The 20,816-nt window shown below is 46.0% G+C and overlaps 1 protein-coding gene across 1 annotated transcript in view; it reads left to right on the top strand.

The window, feature by feature from the left end:
* Positions 1-1,710: 1,710 nt before the first annotated feature.
* LOC141128986 (hydroperoxide isomerase ALOXE3-like) overlaps positions 1,711-20,816 on the top strand; it is a 175,931-nt gene continuing 156,825 nt past the window's right edge. The window contains exons 1-3 of the mRNA XM_073616676.1: positions 1,711-1,884; positions 4,580-4,778; positions 8,355-8,436. Coding sequence (XP_073472777.1) covers positions 1,711-1,884; positions 4,580-4,778; positions 8,355-8,436 — 455 coding nt within the window. The remainder of the gene's footprint in view (positions 1,885-4,579; positions 4,779-8,354; positions 8,437-20,816) is intronic.

The following is a 20,816-nucleotide window of genomic DNA, read 5'->3' as shown; positions in this document are numbered from 1 at the left end:
TTTAATTATTTTAGCTCGACACTTTTTTCTCCAAAACATTTTTTTGATCACTTTTATTCCTATTACAAGGAATGTAAACATCCCTTGTAATAGGAATATGGCATGACAGGTTCTCTTTACAGTGAGATATGGGGTCAATAAGACCCCACATCTCACCTCTAGGCTGGGAAGCCTGAAATAATTAAAAAAAAAAACGATCCTGGCTTCCCAGCTGAATCAGTGCCATTCGTTTGAATGCAGAGGCCGGGCGTGACATCATAAAATCACGTCGGTCTCCGACGATCATAGAGACTCCGGCGACCATCTGGTTCACCGGAAATCTCTATGATGAACATCTGGGCTGGCGGATCCTGTGTCTGACTCACGGATCGTATCGGTGAGTCGGTAGAAGCACCGGAGGGCGGCGGGAGGGGGGGACGTCGCCTCTCGTAAGAATTATCAAGCAGCAGAACAGCCGCTATGATCATTCTTATGGTGCACAGAATCGCCATTCGCCAGCTCTAAAAGATGATATCTGACTGATGCCTGTAGCTACAGGCATCAGTCAGAGCTTGGGTATGAGCACCACCTGGTTTGGAAAAAAAAGAGTGAGAAACAGTTCTTTGTGGCCAAGGGCCCCGATCTCCGAAACTCTCTTGGCTGATGTGATGGCTACAAGGAAAGCGGCCTTCGCCAAGAGATCCTTAATGGAAGACGGGTCAGATCCCAGGGTACTAGATTCTGTGAGTGAGTCCAGAACGAGGTGAAGATCCCATTTGGGGAATCTCGGTTTTCTTTGGGGCCTATGTTTTGCCACTCCTCCGAAGAACTGCTGGGCCAGTGGGTGAATGGCCCAAGAAATGCCCAAGAAGGCCAAAAGGGCTAAGACCTGGACCCTTAGGCAGCTGACCGACAGAGCCTGATTTAGTCCCGACTGTAAAAATTCTAGGATGTCCCGTACTCTCGGGTCTCTGTATAATCTTCCCGTGGAGTTGAACTCCGCAAAATTGGCCCATATTCTTCCATAGACTTTTTTTCGTGCTTGCCCTCCTGGAAGTCCTGAGGGTGGAAACGACCCCTGAGGCACAGCCGAGGGCCCCCCAGCCTCTACTTCTAAAGAATCAGACCATCAGCTTCAATAGTGTCGGGCATGGGTGCAGGACTGCCCCCTGGGACAAGAGGTCTGATCTGAGGGGGAGAGGTACTGGGTTCTGAAAGCTAAGCTTGGTCAGGAGGGGAAACCATGACCTGTTTAGCCAGTAAGGAGTAACTACCACTATTTCGACTGTCTCTGCAAGAAATTTGAGACTGACCGGGAACAGGGGAAAGGCCTATGCCTGGGTTGAAGCACCACTGGTCTGTTAAGGCATCCACCCGAAAGTTTGGCTGCAGCGGCTCCTGGTGTAATACTTTTTGACTTTGAAGTTGCAGAGGGATGCAAACAGATCTCCTTTGGAATCAGCTCCCAAGGACAGGATCCATTTGAATGCCTCCAAGTGGAGTGACCACTCATTGTCTAGTTGCACACGGGGCAAAAAGTCCGCCTGGCTGTTCTGGGCTCCGGGAAGATAGACTGCCAAAATGTTGGCCAAATTATTCTGGGACCACGCCATGATTGGCGCGACTTCTTGGAGTAAGGTAGAGCTCCGTGTCCCCCCTTGTCTCTTCACGTAGGAGACTGCTGTAGTGTTGTCCATTCTTAGCAATACTGATTCCCCTTTCAGAGGATGAATGAAGCCTACAGGGCACAAGAAGCTGCTCGTAGTTCTAGAATGTTCGAGCCTGGGTTGTGTAGACGAAGATCCCATCTGCCCCTACAGTTCTGATTTGCAGAGGGCCCCCCATCCAGCACCGCTGGCATCGGTCATGACCATGGCCCATGAGATGGAGGGGATGGAGGGGCATGTGAGCAGGTTCCTGCACTGTAGCCACCAAAAGAGGCTGTTCCTTATGCCTGAGGTTATGCGGATGAGCTGGTTGCTTCCTCCCATTGCTGGAGAAACCCTGTTTGGAAGGGGCATAACCTCCCAGAGATCCCATTTGACCATAGGGGCCATAGAGACCATTGTGTCAATAACTTTGAGGCATTGTGAGGCCCTCAGATGTGAGGAAGTTAGGGCCAAGCTCACCCTGTCCCGTATGACTGGGCTCTTCTCTGCCGGCAGAGAGATGGTATTTTCGATTGTGTCGAGCTGAGCTCCTAGGTATACAAGGCGCCCGAGGTGAGGTTGTCAGCCCGAAAAGGGAGGCAGGTGAACTGTAGATGTTCTTGCCTGACCGTGAACCAGAGTTATCTGTGAAACCCTTCCGCCACAGGTATGTGGAAGTAGGCATCTTTTGAGTCGATTTTTGACCAGCCAATCGCCTGGCTACACTGCTTGCTGGATGGTAGACAAGGACTCCATTTTTAATCTTTCGTATTTTATGAATTTGTTCAGGATATGTTGAATCTATCACCGGGTGCCATGAGCCATTTTTCTTTAGTACCCGAAAAAGGGGGCGGGGATATAACCCCTGAAGCTTTTTGTCCTCAGGGATGGGTACCACAGCGCCTTGCATTGCTAGCGAGTCCACATAGGACAGCAGCACCTACTTCTGTTCTTCTGCCAGAGGTAACAGCGTAGGGATAAACTTGAGGGGAGGAGTATTGGTGAAGGACCACGTGTGACCTGAAGAGACTGTCCTGATGGTCCAGAAGTCTGAGATGGAGGCCATCCAGATGTGCCGGAAGAGAAGCAAGTGTGACCCCACCTGACCCGCCTGGGGGAGCCCAATCCCAAAATGACTTGGAAGGTTCACATCCACTGGACACCTGGTTCCTAGTGGATTTCTGAAGGGACATCTGTCTTCTCCTTCAGTCTCTTCTGAAGTCCCGGTCTGTAGCAGCGCACTTCCATGGAGCGCTTCGTGCTGCGTCTCCTCTGCTGGGCCTCTTCTGGCCCAAATAGGTGCCTGGGGCAAGAAACCCGACTTCCCACCTGTGGCCCGGGTCCTGGCGCTATCCAGCTTATTGCAGAAAAATGAGGGCCCCTAACAGGGGATCCTATACCAGGCCTGTTTTGACGCCGAGTCGGTGAGCCATGGTGTCTGGACCTAGATGAAGAATGCCGTCATTGCGGCCTGGGAGGGTCTCTGTCATCCCGAGGAATGACCTGGCGATCTGACCTGGAAGGGCTGACAAACAAGGGAGAAAGAAATGGGCATGCCGTTAACACATGAGTCATAGTACACCCACCAAGAATCTGGCCCTCTCCCTCTGCCCACACACACTGTGCGTGAGGGCTGGCCGCAAGGAGGAAGTGATTTATCCATGGCACCTGGAGGAAAACGCTCTTGCTGGGAGCAATAATCCCAGGACAGGGAGCAGAATGAGGGGTTACGCAGGGAGGAGAGAAGAGAAAAAAAAAGTTAGTTGCTTCCCCTTTAAGAACTGCTCCAGCCCCCACAAACCACGGGTAAGAAGTAGTGCCTCACCACATAAGCAGATGTCCAGGGCTTAGGGAAGCTGCCGCTCGCAGGATTTTTCACAGAGGCAGGGACTGTTTGAATCCCCTGCCCTGGTGACGTTATCGCCGTGCCTCCTATGTGCCTGCACCGAGAACTCCGGCCGCCAGACGCCTGCGCGACCGCCGGACCCATTGTTGCGCCACGTATGCTCGAAACCAAGCCTCGGTTTCACCCGTGGCTCACGCATGTTCAGAGGCCTCCTGCAGCCGCGCCCAGGAAGTGCCATGGCATTCTGGAATGCAGAAGCGTTCCAGCCGCCATGAAAACGATCAGAGGAAACCAGAGCCAGGGAAAAAGAGAAAAAAACATAAACCGCTGCCATGGAGGAGAACCGATGTCACAGGCACCATCTTCAGACCCTGCCAGTTCAGCTGCACCACTTTGGTCATCCTGTCATGGGCATACACGGGCCGGCCCCCCACCACCAGGGCATTATGCCTGGAACCACTCACCTACCCTGGGTTATTACACCACTTCTTTAATATGCCCGACTCTGGCCCCCAGGGGCTCATTCATCTGGATGGAACAATAATAAAACGTAAGTGCACATGCTGTATTGGTCCATAGAGGAGGACAAAAAAGGAACGCAGTCTCTGTCTGAGAGCTCACATTTATGGGAATGGGGTCCGATAGCATTGGAGAAGAGGCAGGGTTATCCCACACGTAGACTGCCATGGAGTCTGTCAGCAAACATAGATAAAGGCTACCAATGACATATAAAAACACTAAAAATGTTTTAGCACTTGAGAAATAAATAATGGGAAGACTTATTAAAACTTGATCTATTTCTCTAAAAGTTTTTTTTGTGGCTTTTGCTATATGTTTATTACACAGAATTAGTTGATCATTAATATCGATTTTTAACGAGATTTGTTATGTTTTTTTATATGAGCCCAGTATTTATGCATATGTTGGGAGCGCAGCGCTTTATTAGTTGCATTTTTCATACTACAAAATGTATCACTTGATCCTTAATCTACTTTTTTGAATAAGTCTGTTCATCTCTACCCGCACTCTCTTTGAATTATCCATGACCAGTGCTTAGATTCGTATTGTGTGCAGTCCTCTTAAATTCTACTTTTGGCTTTTCCAGGTGACAGAGTTTAAAATCACCGAAAATAAAGACCTCGGAGAGCTCCTGTTTATTAGGCTGTCCTTGGAGCGCTACCTAAATTTCCATCTGGACCCCTGGTACTGCAATTATGTCACTGTGACCTGTCCCAAAGGCCAACTCTACCAATTCCCATTGTATCAGTGGATATTAAAATCTGTGGAGATCCCAGAAGGGAAGGGTGAGATATGACTTTATCATTCTTATTATTATATTGGAATTCTATTTAACTATCTCTTCTGTGTATTTCATTTTCCATGTGAGGCAGATGTGAAATATTATTACCAAACATTAATGTTATGAGTTTAATTGTGGAGATCCTTAAAGCTCTACTAAAGTTCAAATAAGCTCCCTGCAAAAGAAGATGAATTATTCTTACCTCTCTAATGCCGTGTACACACGAGCAGAGTTCTCGTCGGACTGAACTCTGACAGTCTTTCCGACGGGAAACAGACTTGCCTACACACGATCACATCAAAGTCTATTCGTTTAACGCGATGACGTATGACGGGACTAGAAAAAGGAAGTTTAATAGCCAGTAGCCAATAGCTGCCCTTGCGTTGTTCTTGGTCCTTCAGAATAGCATACACACGAGCGGTTTTCAGGATAGTAACTGAGTCCGTCTGAAAGATTTGAAACATGTTCTATTTCTAGGTCCATCAGAATTTTCGAATGCAAAAGTCCGATGAAGCCCACATACAATCGGAATGTCCGACGGGATAGTTCCGTTGGACTTTTTCTGCCGGAGAGTCCGGTTGTGTGTACGTGGCATAACAGCCCATAGCAGCATGTGCACAGCATATGTGCACTTTTAAACATTCATACTTTATTTCTTACTTTTTGCATTTTTTTTTTGCATTCATACTTTTGCACACGCATTTCACTTTCAATCAAGGGAGGAGTGCAGCAAATTTGGCTTGGTGTAGTTTTGTCATGGGCAGTGGAGGAGGGGGAGATGGATGGTAGAGGGCTTTACTTATTTTTTACCTTGCACTTTGGACCCCTGCATTATGTACATTATTCACACTTGAGCGTTATGCACTTGTAACCCAGAGCAGTCTATGCCCGGGTCCTATTTAACTATACCCATTTAAGCCCCTCCCACTGTTCTCGCTGTGCAATTTGTCCTTCCCCACCCATCGGTATGGTGTACTATGTGTGCTTCTATTGGCTTTGTCTTCTATTTCGCACTACCCCCATTTGGCCCAACAATGGACATCTCTTCCATAGTAATGTTTGGAGATTCTTTTGCGCATGTGTAGAAAAAGCAGATCCTGGTTTTGAGGCTTTTGGAAACTAGGATGTATGTGGAGAGAGTGGAGACTTGGGGGGGTTTGCTGGAGGGAAGGGGCGGCGTTTATAAGAAAGGTTTTTATAATTAAGTAATTAAGTATATTCATAGTTCCACCCATGACATAGTACTACAGTTTATTAACACAACAACCAGTTATAAGTCCTCTTTATTTTAATAACTGCACCATACTGGGAATATCTGATACCAAGCTGCTATGGGGTACAGTGAAATTTAGGTATTTGCGTATCTGATTGTCAGGAAGGGCATGCCAGTAGACAACATGGTCCCTCTGGGAAGACTTCACAGGCAAATTCAGGCTTCCTCTTGTAGACATAGCAATTTGGCTAATACTTATGCGCATGCATAGGTGCGCATACACGTGCTCATGGGCGTGCTCACGTGCATTTGTGAGTGATGTTGGCGCCAAAGTAGCTATTTAAACTGTGCCAGTGCTCAGAATCAGTGCTGCCCTGTCTTCAGCCTGTCCTGTATCCTGTGACCCTGTCATTCTGCACCATCGTTCCAGTGTCTGACCCGGCTAGGCTGACATCTCTCGCCAAACTCCACTTGCACTGACCCTGGCTTGTCCTTGACCACCTCTTCTGCCTGCACCTGCTTGCTTCTGTTCCACTGATTGGCTCCTGACTTGGCTTGTACCCTGACCATGCTCTTGCCAGCCCCTGTGTACCTGATCTGTCCTGCCAGTGCATGACCTGGCCTGCCTGACTCTGCTAATCTTCCTGTTGTTTCCAGTACTTGCCTTACATCCTGCTGAGCCTGCTGTTCTACAGTCTGCTCCTGCTGTATTTCTCACCTGCCCACTGTAGCCAGTATCAGCCTGCTTCAGTCTGCCACCCACCATCTGTCTACCAGCCGGCCTGCTTCACTAAAGACTGTTGATGACTTCTCCTGCCTAGCGTGGATACCTGCTCTGCTACTAGCAAGACCTACAGGCACTAGTGCCACTTTGCACTCCTGTGCCTTCTGTCCACCCTACCAGGTACCCGAGTCTCAGGTGTAAGAGAGGCCTTCCTCATCATTTCAAGCTCTGCTACCAGGTACTGATGCTGCAGAGCCCAAACATCAATAGCACTCTAGAGCTCAGTGTTAATTGGGATTGGCTGTTTGGTACTTCTATCATGGGGGTGTCAAATTCAATTTATTCGTGGGACGCATCAGCATTGTGGTTGTCCTCAAAATGGCCTGTTGTATCTGGAAGACTATAAAAATGTATCCAGGGCTTTTTTTCTCAGAGAATAGGTGCTCAGCCACACCCCCACCGCCAAACCGCATTGAACTGTGGGTGTGTCCAAATTACAGTAACAGTGGGAAGACCTTAACCACTTCAGCCCCGAAAGGATTTCCCCCCTTAATGACCAGGCCATTTTTTGCAATTCGGCACTGCGTCGCTTAAACTAACAATTGCGCGGTCGTGCGACGCTGTACCCAAACAAAATTGACGTCCTTTTTTTTCCCACAAATAGAGCTTTCTTTTGGTGGTATTTGATCACCTCCCACCTCCTGCATTTTTTTTTTTTTTGCGCTATAAACAAAAAAACAGTGACAATTTTGAAAAAAAAAAAAAAACAATATTTTATACTTTTTGCTATAATAAATACCCCCCCAAAAAAGTAAAAAAAAATGTCTTCATCAGTTTACGCCAATATATATTCTTCTACATATTTTTAGTAAAAAAAATTGCAGTAATCATATATTGATTGGTTTGCGCAAAAGTTATAGTGTCTACAAAATAGGGGATAGATTTATGTCATTTTTATTCATTTTTTTACTAGTAATGGCAGTGATCTGCGATTTTTAGCGGCATTGCGGTGGACACATCAGACACTTTTGACACCATTGATATTTATACAGCGATCAGAGCTATAAAAATGCACTGATTACTGTGTAAATGTCACTGGTAGGAAAGGGGTTAACACTAGGGGGGCGATCAAGGGTGTAAATGTGTTCTCTTGTGTGTGTTTCTAACTGTGGGGGTATGTGACTAACTAGAGGAGGAGACAGATCGTTGTTCCTACTTAGATACACACACACATCCCTGTTCTGGCTCTCTCTCTTTCTCTTTCTCTCTCTCTCTCTCTCTCTTTCTTTTTGGTCTGATCTATATAGTTGTATATAAAATGCACTTTTTATCTATCAAAAAAGATTTTCCCGGCGCTAAACCTTTCATCTGATTTCTAAATTGCTGCATTTGTAAATTCTAAAAGCCAATATAAAAGAATAGTGGTGGTAAAAAAAAGCACTTGTGTGTTCAACCAATCTTGTTTTTTTGTACAATTCTCCTTTAAGGGGCGTGGCAAGGGGTGTGTCCTATGCCTGTATGAGGTGTCTCTCATTCCCATCTCAAAAAGTTGGGAGGTGTGCACATGTGCTCTATCAGATTTATGGGCTAAACGGGGGTATTGCAGTAGCAAATATGTGAATTTATAACCTCTTCTGTTTCAGGTATTGTGATAACTAAGAATACTCCCCCTGTTATCCAGCAACAAAGACAATTAGAATTGGGGATAAAAAGAGAAACCCACAAGTAAGTGATCAGCACATCCATTCTATCTCTGTGTGGTGAGAGGGGGTTGTCCATTGGAGCAGGGGTGTCAAACTCAACTTCATCGTGGGCCACATCAGCACCATGATTGTCCTCAAAAGGGCTGGTTGTATCTGTAAGATTAGATGTCCAGCGCATCCCCTCCCCTTACATTAGATGTCAAGAGCTACCCCACCATCAGAAGTTGAGTCCCCCACTCTCCCTTACATCACAGTGCACCCCCTTTCCTTATGTTGCTGCTGGGAAGAAGCTGGATGCATTGCTTGAAAGCAGAAAGTAGGGGTCTGGATGAGGACCAGAGGAGGGCTGGAGCTCTCCTGCAGCTGCAGGAGAGGTGTGAGGGCCACATGAAATGGCCTGGATGGCCTTGTGTTTGACACCTGTGCAATAGAGGATATTTTATTTGGATTGTTTATTTTCACACTCTTATATTGCTTATGATAAAGTTGTCTTCTACTTCAGCCTTTCTGCTAATTGTGTAATCTTTATTTAAATAAGAATTACAGGTTTGATCAATTTTATGGCTTGATGCACTCTGAAGACAGGAGGTCGGCCGCTCCGCACGGGCGCCATTCAGAGAATGCTTTGCATTTTCTGAATGAATGCAAAGCATTCTCTGATTGGGCAAGGTGGAGAGTATAACATCACTGCCAGGCCTCTCCACCACGTCTAATCAGACAATGCTTTGCATTCATTTTGAAATTCCAAAGCATTTTCCCGAATCACGAGCTTGCTGAGAGGCTGACCTCCTGTGGTTTTTTTTTTAAGTTTTTATTGAGATATATAAAAAACATAAATATTGATAATATTGTAAGAACATTTTTCAGAGTAATTTTAGGTAGACAAGGTAATTTAGGAGTTGTAGATATACATGTCAGGATGAGATTATTATTATTATACAGGATTTATATAGCGCCAACAGTATACGCATCGCTTTACAATTTAAAGGAGACAATACAGTTACAATACAATAAAATACAAGAGGATTAAGAGGCTCAGAAGAGCTTACAATCTAATAGGGTGCGGCAGGTGGCACAAAAGGTTGTAACTGTGGGGAATGAGCTGATGGAAGTGGTAAAAGATTAGTTGGAGACGTGATAGGCTTTCCTTGAAGAGATGAGTTTTCAGGGATCGCCTGAAGGTAGAAGAGTAGGGAATAGCCGGACCAGTGGAGGTAGCGAGTTCCAGAGGATGGGAGAGGCTCTGGAGAAATCCTGGAGACGAGCATGGGAGGAGATAACCAAAGCAAGTAAACATAGGACAACTGGGCACAACTCCTCTGAGTTTGATGATGGAGGTTCATAGTATGAGAACGAGTATTGATCAAAGTTGGCTAATTCTCCAGGAGGGAGTGCTGAGAGCATGAAAGTTTGCTATTTGGAATAAAAGCGAGCTCTGGAGTTTTCCTGCTTGAAATCGGTGTTGAGTCGATTCTTGGATAACCTCCTGTGTTTACAAGACATCAGGCTGACCATTCAGCAAGGGACCTGGAAGCAAGTGGAGATCACTGGAGTGGCGCTGTCAACTTAAGTGATTTCCAGCTTCCAGGGGCATTGGCCAGGTATGGTATATACAAGCTGGACCAGTGTAACTAGGTAAAAATATTAGGGCTAGGGAAATTAACTAATAATTCCTTGATTAATCGTTAATTTTTTTGATCTATCAAAATTCTTTTGATTGGTACACCCCTCTCCGCTGGCTTCCAGCTCTTCAGGGAGTTCCGTCGGAGATCCGGTGACATCACGGACATCGACATCACCGGACTCCTCCCCCCTTCCCCAAGTGCCTCTGTCTGCTAACAAAGGGAAGGGGGGAGGAGACCGGTGACGTTGATGTCTGTGACGTCACCAGACAGCCTGGACAGTGATGGTAAATATGATAAATATGGATGTGGTTAACTGGGATCATTCAGTGAGCTAAGTGTAGGCAAATTTGATAACCTCCGTTTTTAACATTGTTGTCCTTAGAGGCTGATAAGGCTGAGGCTGATAAGCTGTGATATTTTTGCCGTATGGATCGGCTTCTGCTGTTGCCATGACGGCAGCGCTTGCTTTTGATTGATGTGTGACATCCTAGCCTTGCCCTTAGGCTGTTGCTATAACAACGGTGCTTTTTAAATAGACTGTAGGGTGACGCCATAGCCCCGCCCCACTGAGAAAGTTCTGATTGAACGTAACGCGTATGGGGGAGGAGCTACGCATGACATCACCCCCTACTGCCCTACGGAACTAACACGATTGTTGGCTTTACATGCTGTGTTTTTATCATCTTTATGTGAGTAGTTTGTGTTTTGAACACAAAAATTAAATCTTATACTTAAGCGGTGAGCACTTAGATCTTTTCTTTCTACCCATGACCCGGCGTCCTTGCTGAGATCTAAAGAGACGTGAGAGAAGTTTATGGTCCGTGTTAACCCTTTTGATACCCGCTTGCATGACCACCCGTTTGCACAGGGGTAACTTGTGGATCTGGCTGTTTATCGTCTCTCCGGACTGCTATTTCATCTCTCTATTTGCCTTCAGATTTATTATTTGTTCTGTTGTTTGTGCTAGGAGGGGTGATTTTTTTTTTTTTTGGGGGGGGGGGGGCATTTGTGCTGGGGAAATTTGGGGGATGGGGGACAAAGATTTGTTCTGGAAGGGGGGATTTCAGCAGGGGGCAGATTTGTACTTGGAGGAGGGGGAATGCTTAGGGGGTAAGCATGCAGATTAGTGCTCAATTATTTTTTTTTTGGGGGGGTTGCTGACACATAATGCTCATACATCTTGGGGGGAGGGGCAGTTTGGCATGCTCGCCCAGGGGCTCTAGATGACCTTGTCCCAGCACTGACTGCATCATAAACAGTTGTCATTAAAAAAATGAGTTTCATGTTTTTAAAACCTTTGCTAACCTCTGCCCCTTTTGCACCAGGGAAAAATTTGTTTCAGTTTTTGTTAAGTTAATCATTTTGTTTTGTCATTGTCGTTATGTTAAAATGATTTGTTTTTGGAATTCTTTTTGTATTTTCGGATTTATTTTGTATGTTTTGTGAGATTGGTTATATTCATTTTAATGTTTTAATATTTTATTTCAGGAGATTACTTGTGTATGCACTTTGAGTAATCCCTGCTAGATCAACCCACAAATAGAAATGGAATCAGCTGATTTTTTTTTTTTTTTTTTAATTTTTATAGTAATGAAAAATATATATGCAAACTAAAAATGAATGGATCTGAAAGAATGAATGGAATGAAATTATTTTCAGATTTATTCATTATGTTATGATTCAGAGATGAATCCACCACACCACCTCCATACAATAAGTAGGAATCATCTTCTTATTTCTCTTTTATACCTTGCTGTATTTATTGCAATATGCTTCTACAATTTTTATAAATGTTAATGCAACAGAAAAACAAAATGGATCCTGAATGAATTAGTTACCGTATATACTCGAGTATAAGCCGAGTTTTACAGCACATTTTTTGCTGCTTATACTCGAGTCACTGCCGATCTGCCTACCTGATCAGCGTGTCATGCAGTCAGACGGTGGCCATTCCAGTGTACAAAAGCTGCGCCTCCTCCTCGTCTGTGATAGGGGAACACTCAGTTTCCCGGCAGTGAGTCAGTGTTCCGCCCATCACGGACGTCCTCTCATCCTCATCCCACGGATGAGGATGAGAGGATGTCCATGATAGGCTGCACACTGACTGCTGGGAAACTGAGTGTTCCGCCTATTACAGATGAGGACGAGGAGGAGGCGCAGCTTTTGTACACTGGAATGGCCACCGTCTGACTGCATGACACGCTGATCAGGTAGGCAGATCGGCACAGGAAGGCTGCAATGGGCACAGGGAGGTTGCAGATCGGCACAGGGAGGCTGCAATAGACAGTGAGGCATGCAATGGACACAGTGAGGCATGCAATGGACACAGTGAGGCATGCAATGGACACAGTGAGGCATGCAATGGACACAGTGAGGCATGCAATGGACACAGTGAGGCATGCAATGGACACAGTGAGGCATGCAATGGACACAGTGAGGCATGCAATGGACACAGTGAGGTATGCAATGGACACAGTGAGGTATGCAATGGACACAGTGAGGTATGCAATGGACACAGGGAGGTATGCAATGGACACAGTGAGGCATGCAGCTGCAAATGGGCATTTTGGACCCTCTCTTCCACTTACAGTAGCTGCTGCATTTCTCACCCTAGGCTTATACTCGAGTCAATACGTTTTTCCCATTTTTTTTGTGGTAAATTAGGTGCCTCGGCTTATACTCGGGGCGGCTTATACTTGAGTATATACGATATGTCATACTTTATATCCAAATGAAACAAATGAATTTCATTGTTGCTTATAATTTATTTTGGATTGGTTGAAATTCATTACTATTGTGATTTGGAAATTTATATACCTTATTTATCGGCGTATAACACGCGCCAGCTTATAACACGCACCCCAAGTTTAGGAGGGAAGTTTAAGGAAAACAACTTTTCGGAGGGAAGTTTAAGGTAAAAAAACTTACATTTAAATGCCCATCAATGCAGCCTTATCAGTGTGCATCTGCAGCCTTGTCCATCATTGCAGCCTTGCCCAATGTTCATCTGCAGCCTTGCCCAATGTCCATTTGCAGCCTTGCCCAGTGCCTCTACAGCCTTGCCCAGTGCCTCTGCAGCCTTGCCCAGTGCCTCTGCAGCCTTGTCCATCTGCAGTCTTGCCCAGTGCCTCTGCAGCCTTGCCCAGTGCCTCTGCAGCCTTGTCCATCTGCAGTTTTGCCGGCTGCCTCTGCAGCCTTGCCCAGTGCCTCTGCAGCCTTGTCCATCTGCAGTCTTGCCCAGTGCCTCTGCAGCCTTGCCCAGTGCCTCTGCAGCCTTGTCCATCTGCAGTTTTGCCGGCTGCCTCTGCAGCCTTGCCCAGTGCCTCTGCAGCCTTGCCCAGTGCCTCTGCAGCCTTGTCCATCTGCAGCCTTGCCCAGTGCCTCTGCAGCCTTGCCCAGTGCCTCTGCAGCCTTGTCCAGTGCCTCTGCAGCCTTGTCCATCTGCAGCCTTGCCCAGTGCCTCTGCAGCCTTTCCCAGTGCCTCTGCAGCCTTGTCCATCTGCAGTCTTGCCCAGTGCCTCTGCAGCCTTGTCCATCTGCAGCCTTGCCCAGTGCTTTTGCAGCCTTGCCCAGTGCCTCTGCAGCCTTGCCCAGTACCTCTGCAGCCTTGCCCAGTGCCTCTGCAGCCTTGCCCAGTGCCTCTGCAGCCTTGCCCAGTGCCTCTGCAGCCTTGCCCAGTGCCTCTGCAGCCTTGCCCAGTGCCTCTGCAGCCTTGCCCAGTGCCTCTGCAGCCTTTCCCAGTGCCTCTGCAGCCTTGTCCATCTGCAGTCTTGCCCAGTGCCTCTGCAGCCTTGCCCAGTGCCTCTGCAGCCTTGTCCATCTGCAGCCTTGCCCAGTGCTTTTGCAGCCTTGCCCAGTGCCTCTGCAGCCTTGCCCATCTGCAGCCTTGCCCATCTGCAGCCTTGCCCAGTGTCCATCTGCAGTCTTGCCCAGTGCCTCTGCAGCATTGCCCAGTGCCTCTGCAGCCTAGCCCAGTGTCCATCTGCAGCATTGCCCAGTGTCCATCTGCAGCATTGCCCAGTGTCCATCTGCAGCATTGCCCAGTGTCCATCTGCAGCATTGCCCAGTGTCCATCTGCAGCATTGCCCAGTGTCCAATCACAGCATTGCCCAGTGCCTCTGCAGCATTGCCCAGTGCCTCTGCAGCCTTGCCCAGTGCCTTTGCAGCCTTGTCCATCTGCAGCCTTGCCCAGTGCCTTTGCAGCCTAGCCAGTCATTTTGCAGCATTACCCAGCCGCTGATTATTTAAAATCGGCGATCTTCGCTGACTGTGAGCGGAGTGCTGGCGAGATACATAAAGCCGAGTGTACTCGGCTCCGCTCGGCTCCTCTCGCAGTCCCGCCCATCTCCACTGATTGCGAGAGGAGAGGAGCGAGCAGCGCCGACTAACACAAAGCGGAGTGTACTTCGGCTCCTCTCGCAGTCCCGCCCCTGACTGTGAGTAGAGCCGAGAATAGACGAGTACACTCGGCTATGTGTATATCGCTGGCACTCGCTCCGCTCCCCTCACAATCAGCAGAGATCGGTGGGGATCGCATTTAACATGCACCTACGATTTTCCCCTGATTTTAAGGGGAAAAAAGTGCGTCTTATACGCTGATAAATACGGTACTTCTGAATCTCTGAACAACAAAAATTTTGGCTGAATTTCTATTCCTAACAAAATGAATCGCACATGTCTGGTGTATATGCACTCGTTCTAATGATGGCTGTATGGCATTTCTCAGGGTAACTTTCTTGATGGTGACAATAGTGGACTATATCTGCATAATGTGTGTAAAAATGGCCACTTGTAGTCCCCATCAGAAGCCCGTGTCACAGGGTGATAATACCAGACATCCCAAGTCTCCCTCGAGGTGCGGGAGCCTCCGACATTTCGGAGGGCGGCTCCCGGACACCAGCAAGTGCTGCCCGATATCCTGGCTGCGGGGCTAATCCTGGATGGTCCCCTGGTTCACAACCGGTGATGATCGGTGCAGCAGAAGGGACAGCTGTGAACACCAATCTCCCTGTATAGCTGACAGCCGCTTCTCATTCTCTCCCTCCCGCGGCTGTCAGCTACAAAGCTATTCAGGGAGATCGGTGATCATCTTCCCCAACTGTTCCCTGTATCCTTCTCTTCCAGCCCCCCTCCATGTCCTTCACCCCCCTTCTTCTCCAGCTCCCCTCTGTGTCTTTCACCCCCCCTTCTTCTCCAGCTCCCTGTCCTCCTCCACCACCCCCCCTCCGTGTCCTTCACCCCCCTTCTTCTCCAGCTCCCCTCTGTGTCCTTCACCCCTCCTCCGTGTCCTTCACCCCCCTTCTTCTCCAGCTCCCCTCTGTGTCCTTCACCCCCTTCTTCTCCAGCTCCCTGTCCTCCTCCTCCACCCCCCTCCGTGTCCTTCACCCCCTTCTTCTCCGGCTTTCTGTCCTCCTCCTCCACCCCCCCCTCCGTGTCCTTCACCCCCCCTTCTTCTCCAGCCCCCTCTGTGTCCTTCACCCCCCCTTCTTCTCCGGCTCCCTGTCCTCCTCCTCCACCCCCATCCGTGTCCTTCACCCCCTTCTTCTCCAGCTCCCCTCTGTGTCCTTCACCCCCCCTTCTTCCCCGGCTCCCTGTCCTCCTCCTCCACCCCCCCTCTGTGTCCTTCACCCCCCCTTTTCTCTGGCTCCCTGTCCTCCTCCGCCCCCCCCCTCATCCCCCGCAGCCGGCTTCCCTCCTCTCCTCTCCTGCCGGCTGTGGGGATCTGTCAGGATAGCGAGTGGGGGAAGGGAGCCCATGGGGGAAGTCAGGCCCCTGACTTTTCTGAATTGGACACAGTGAGTGAGATCGCTCCTGTGTCCGGTGAAAACTGAGCAGAGTAAACTGTGTGTTACTCTGCTCAGTTTATGAATGGAGAGGAGCCGCTGTCTTCCATCCATTCATCTTCAATGCTGAGAAAGGGACTGGGGAATCTGTGTCCTCAGTCCCTTTCCCTGTCTCAAAAAGGAGATGTCAGGGGTCTGCATTATACCCCTGATATCTCACCAAAGCCCCCCAACAGGGTTGATTAAAAAAAATGCAAAAAATATTTTAAAAAAATGCAATTGTAAACAAAAATTATAAAAAAATTAAATTATAAAAAAATATATAAAATAAAATAAAAATACTGACACCACCCCCTTGCCCTATCAACACCGTCCACTGTCCCAACCCCCTCCCCCCAAAAAGCATTGTGAACAAAAAATAAATAAAAACATTTAATTGTAAAAAAACAATATGTAAAAATAAAAACTACTGACACCATCCACTGCCCTACTGACACCATCACCGCCACATACTCTCTACCCTTCCCCAGAAGCACTGTGAAAAAAATATTAAAAAAAAAATGATTTAAAGAAAATAAGAAACAACAAAATTGTAAAAAATAGAGAAAATAATAAAAACAAAAAACTAACGACACACTGCTCTACTGACACTGTCCACTACACCACCCCCACCCCCGAGCATTGTGAAAAACAAAAAATAAAAAAGTAAAATGTAAAAAAAAATTAAAAAATACAATTGTAAAAAAATATTAATAAAAATAAATAACTACTGACACCGTCCTGCAGATTACTTACACATTACACTACTCACCGCTGTACACTCCACACGACTCACATGCACATACTACCCACCGCCATACACGCCAAACTGTATATTCCCTATTTAACATTACTACATTCTGCACTACGTAAGTCATCTCAGACTCTATTAAACCACACCCCATTTAAAAAAAAACAGATTGGATAGTCAAGGAGATACCGTCTGTGACGATAATCCGATGGGAGGGGAGTGTACCAATATCTTAACAGAAGTAATAATAATATAAACACTCTACCCACCCAGGTGCAAGGGGTCTGTTGCCTATAGCCCAGGTAATTGAATAGTAATGAGGCTATTGAAGCAAGTTCCTCTGAATCAAACCAATGATATAAACAAAATTCCGGGAACGGGAAGAAAGCAGGAAAGAAGCCCAAAGGGCTGGAAAAGATTCTTCAAAGAGGAACACCCATAGAATATAATAAACAGAACTCTTTATTTAGAAAAAACAAAAAATTACACCCACAATAAATTTAATGAGATATCACATTACCTCCGCCATCAATTAAAAAATTAAAGTGGATGTAAACCTGAATTTTTTTTTTTTTTTTTTTTTATCATACTGTAGAGTATAAGATTTCCTATCATTTGAGCCCAGTCTTGCCACACAGAGTTAATCCATCTCTGAGCAATCCTCTTTTATTGTTCAGTGAGATAAAACTTGACAAACTGAGAAAAACTTTGTCAAATCCTCCCCCTTGCTGTGAGTGACAGCCTAAGACATGCATTATTTTTTAATTCCCGCCCCCCACTCCTTTCTTCAGCAGCTCTGCAAGGATTGGCTGTTCCACACCTCACCATGATTTGACATGCTGAAGTCATGTGGTTACTTTCCTGTCTTTTCACTGGATGTTAGAGATCATAGCAGAAGTTCAGTGTAAGAAATATACAGGAGAAAATGCATATTGACGAGTGTAGAGGTGGGCGGGGAGTCTACTGACATCACGACTCCACCCACCATGCTCCAGACAACAGACCCCGCCCACAGAATCTGCAGTTTTTCGGGTCTAATAACAGACAGAGGGGAGACATTTGACAGGTAAAAAGATACATGCAGGAGGCATGTACAGTATATCCTTATAGATAACCCCTATGGTAGTAGTTTATAAAGGATGACATTGGGTTTACATCCACTTTAATGAATAATGTTATCATAGACAGGCGATCACCACGGACAACACCCCTCAGTCATACAAACATTCACCCACTATTAGAAGCTGATACTATAAACTGAAGAAAAATAATGCGATGATAGGCTGTAATAAGCTAAATAAATAAAGAAAAAAATCTTCACTTCACGGAGAGCAATTTTGGTTAGTACACCAAATAATGCAGAGCCTGTCCTGATGCAGTACCTCAAGGGGAGCAGACAAAAATATGAGCAGGGGGCTGCAGAAATGATCTCGGATGATAATAAAGGTCCCCCTATATGGAAACAGTTATGGACACTTAACACTTGACATTGTCTGGATATACTTAGCTGGAACCTCTAAAGGGATATTTATCTGCGGGTGTTCAACATATCACTTACCCTTGTACCTGTGAGTATGTGCTTCAGCTATGATAATGAAGTAAGTTTCCATTCAAGCCTTCTTACACAGATTGTCACAAGGGAAGGAATTTTACCCCCCTATTAATCTGCTCTCCTCACCAAATAAGCTCACATATTCAATAGTGCTGCTGCATCATGTTTTTCTACCGTCCATAACCGTTTCCATATAAGGGGACCTTTATTCTCATCCGAGATCATTTCTGCAGCCCCCTGCTCATATTTTTGTCTGCTCCCCTTGAGGTACTGCATCAGGACAGGCTCTGCATTATTTGGTGTACTAACCAAAATTGCTCTCCGTGAAGTGAAGATTTTTTTCTTTATTTATTTAGCTTATTACAGCCTATCGTCGCATTATTTTTCTTCAGTTTATAGTATCAGCTGCTAATAGTGGGTGAATGTTTGTATGACTGAGGGGTGTTGTCCGTGGTGATCGCCTGTCTATGATAACGGTATCATTAATTTTAAATTTATGGCGGAGATATTGTGATATCTCATTATATTCATTGTGGGTGTCATTTTTTTTTTTTCTAAATAAAAAAGTCTGTTTGTTATATTCTATTGGTACCTCTTTGAAAAATGCTTTCCAGCCCCTTGGGCTTCTTTACTGCTTTTTTTTTTTTTCCCGTTCCCGTTTCCCGTTCTTTACTGCTTTTTTCCTGTTCCTGGAATTTTGTTCACACCCCATTTAGGCCACACCCCATTTAAGCCATGCCCAACATGTAGCACAGTTTAAACCACGCCCACCTCCCTGAAATTCGTTTTTACAGGTTGGGATGTCTGTATTACAGGAGCGCAATTGGAAGACAGGGACAGAGTGACACCCTATAACACACCTAATAACCTCTGATTGGCAATCATACTGATCAATCACTATGTAGCCTGCCCGTGTGTTTTTTTTCTTTTTTCTTTTTTTCTCCTCTTGACTATAGAAAAAGATACATTGTATCTCTTTCACCTTGCTGGAAGAGAAAAATGTAAACAAATAAAACAAAGAACAGTACTTGTAAAGAAAAACAAAACAAAAAAAACTCAAGCTAGATTTAACTACTTGCTTACTGGGCACTTAAACTTGAATGACAATTGCGCGGTCATACAACACTGTACTCAAATGAAATTTATATTGTTTTTTTTCCCACAAATAGAGCTTTCTTTTGGTGGTATTTGATCAGCTCTGCGGTTTTTATATTTTGTTAAAAAAATTGAAAGAGACCGAATTTTTTTTTAGAATTTGAATTTTGCAAACAGGTAATTTTTCTCATTCATTGATGTACGCTGATGAGGCGGCACTGATGGGCACCGATAGGTGGCAGTGATGGGCACTGATGGGTGGCAATAATGGTCACTGATTGCTTACACTGATAGGCAGCACTGGTGGGCATTGATAGGTGGCACTTGTGGGCATTGATAGGTGGCACTGGTGGGCACTGGCAGGTGGCACTGGAAGGGGGTACTGGTGGGCACAGATGAGGCAGATGTGCCTCCTTCCTCTTCGGGACCGATGTCCCTTTAACAGAAGCCGGTGATCGGCTTATTTTTCCTCCTCACGCTGTCAGTGTGAGGAGAAAAAAAAAACAATTACCAAGCTTTTGTTTACATCATGTGATCAGCTGTCATTGGCTGACAGCTGATCACATGGTAAGGGGCTGGGATCGGACCCTTACTCGGATTGGTGATCACCCGAGTCTCCGTGACTCAGTGATCACAGCACGCGCCCTGCAGGGTGCGTGCACAGGGGAGGACGTCCTATGTCGGCCTCCCAGAAATTGAGGTCTGCCGTGCTGTGGCCGTCATTCGGATATAGCGCGGACGTCAAGTGGTTAAGTATAACTAAAGTCACAACATTTTTTTTTAGTTTTGGATAGAGTAGAGAGGGATTAGAACACCTGTCAGTTTTTATTGCTGTCTGTGCATCCACTAGGGAGATTCACCCCTCTCTATTTGTCCTGTTTACCATTATCATTGAAAGTGAGAGTAAAGAAAATCCTATATTTTGGGTTGTCCCCAGAAAAGTAATAAAGGGGAAATCTTCCAATGGGGTCACTAGAGGGGGTCCCCTAGTTACAAACATCCGACTTACAAACGACTCCTACTTACAAACGGAGGGAGACAACAGGAAGTGAGAGGAAATCTACCCCTAGGAAGGGAAATTCACTCCTGTAAGAGCTATTATGGGGAAAAGGTACCTCACCTGATGCTTTATCACCAAGGCTTGTTTCCACAACAACCCAAAATTTTCAAAATCCAATTGTCATTGGGACAGAAAATGAGGTGAAATAATCTGAACAGGTGCACAAACAGCAAAACAAATGTTACAGGGGTGTTAACCCTTCCCTATGCTATCCAAAAAGCTTAAAAATAGATTTTTTGGCTGGAGCTACACTTAAAAAATGTACCTGTTCCAACTTACAAACATATTCAACTTAAGAACAAACCTACAGTCCCCAACTTGTTTGTAACCCGGGGACCCCCTGTAGTTCTGATATTCTGAAGGATATTCTTAATTTGCAGGGATTTCCTCTCAGTTCCTGTTTGGATAATGGAACAAGAAGTAAAGGGAAATTTCTGCAATGGGACACAGATGGCAAAAAAAAAAATCTGACAGGGGTTATAACCCTCCCTTGCTCT

This window comes from Aquarana catesbeiana, linkage group LG01, assembly GCF_042186555.1.
Source record: "Aquarana catesbeiana isolate 2022-GZ linkage group LG01, ASM4218655v1, whole genome shotgun sequence".
NCBI lineage: Eukaryota > Metazoa > Chordata > Amphibia > Anura > Ranidae > Aquarana > Aquarana catesbeiana.
This window is presented reverse-complemented; position numbering and strand designations above follow the sequence as displayed.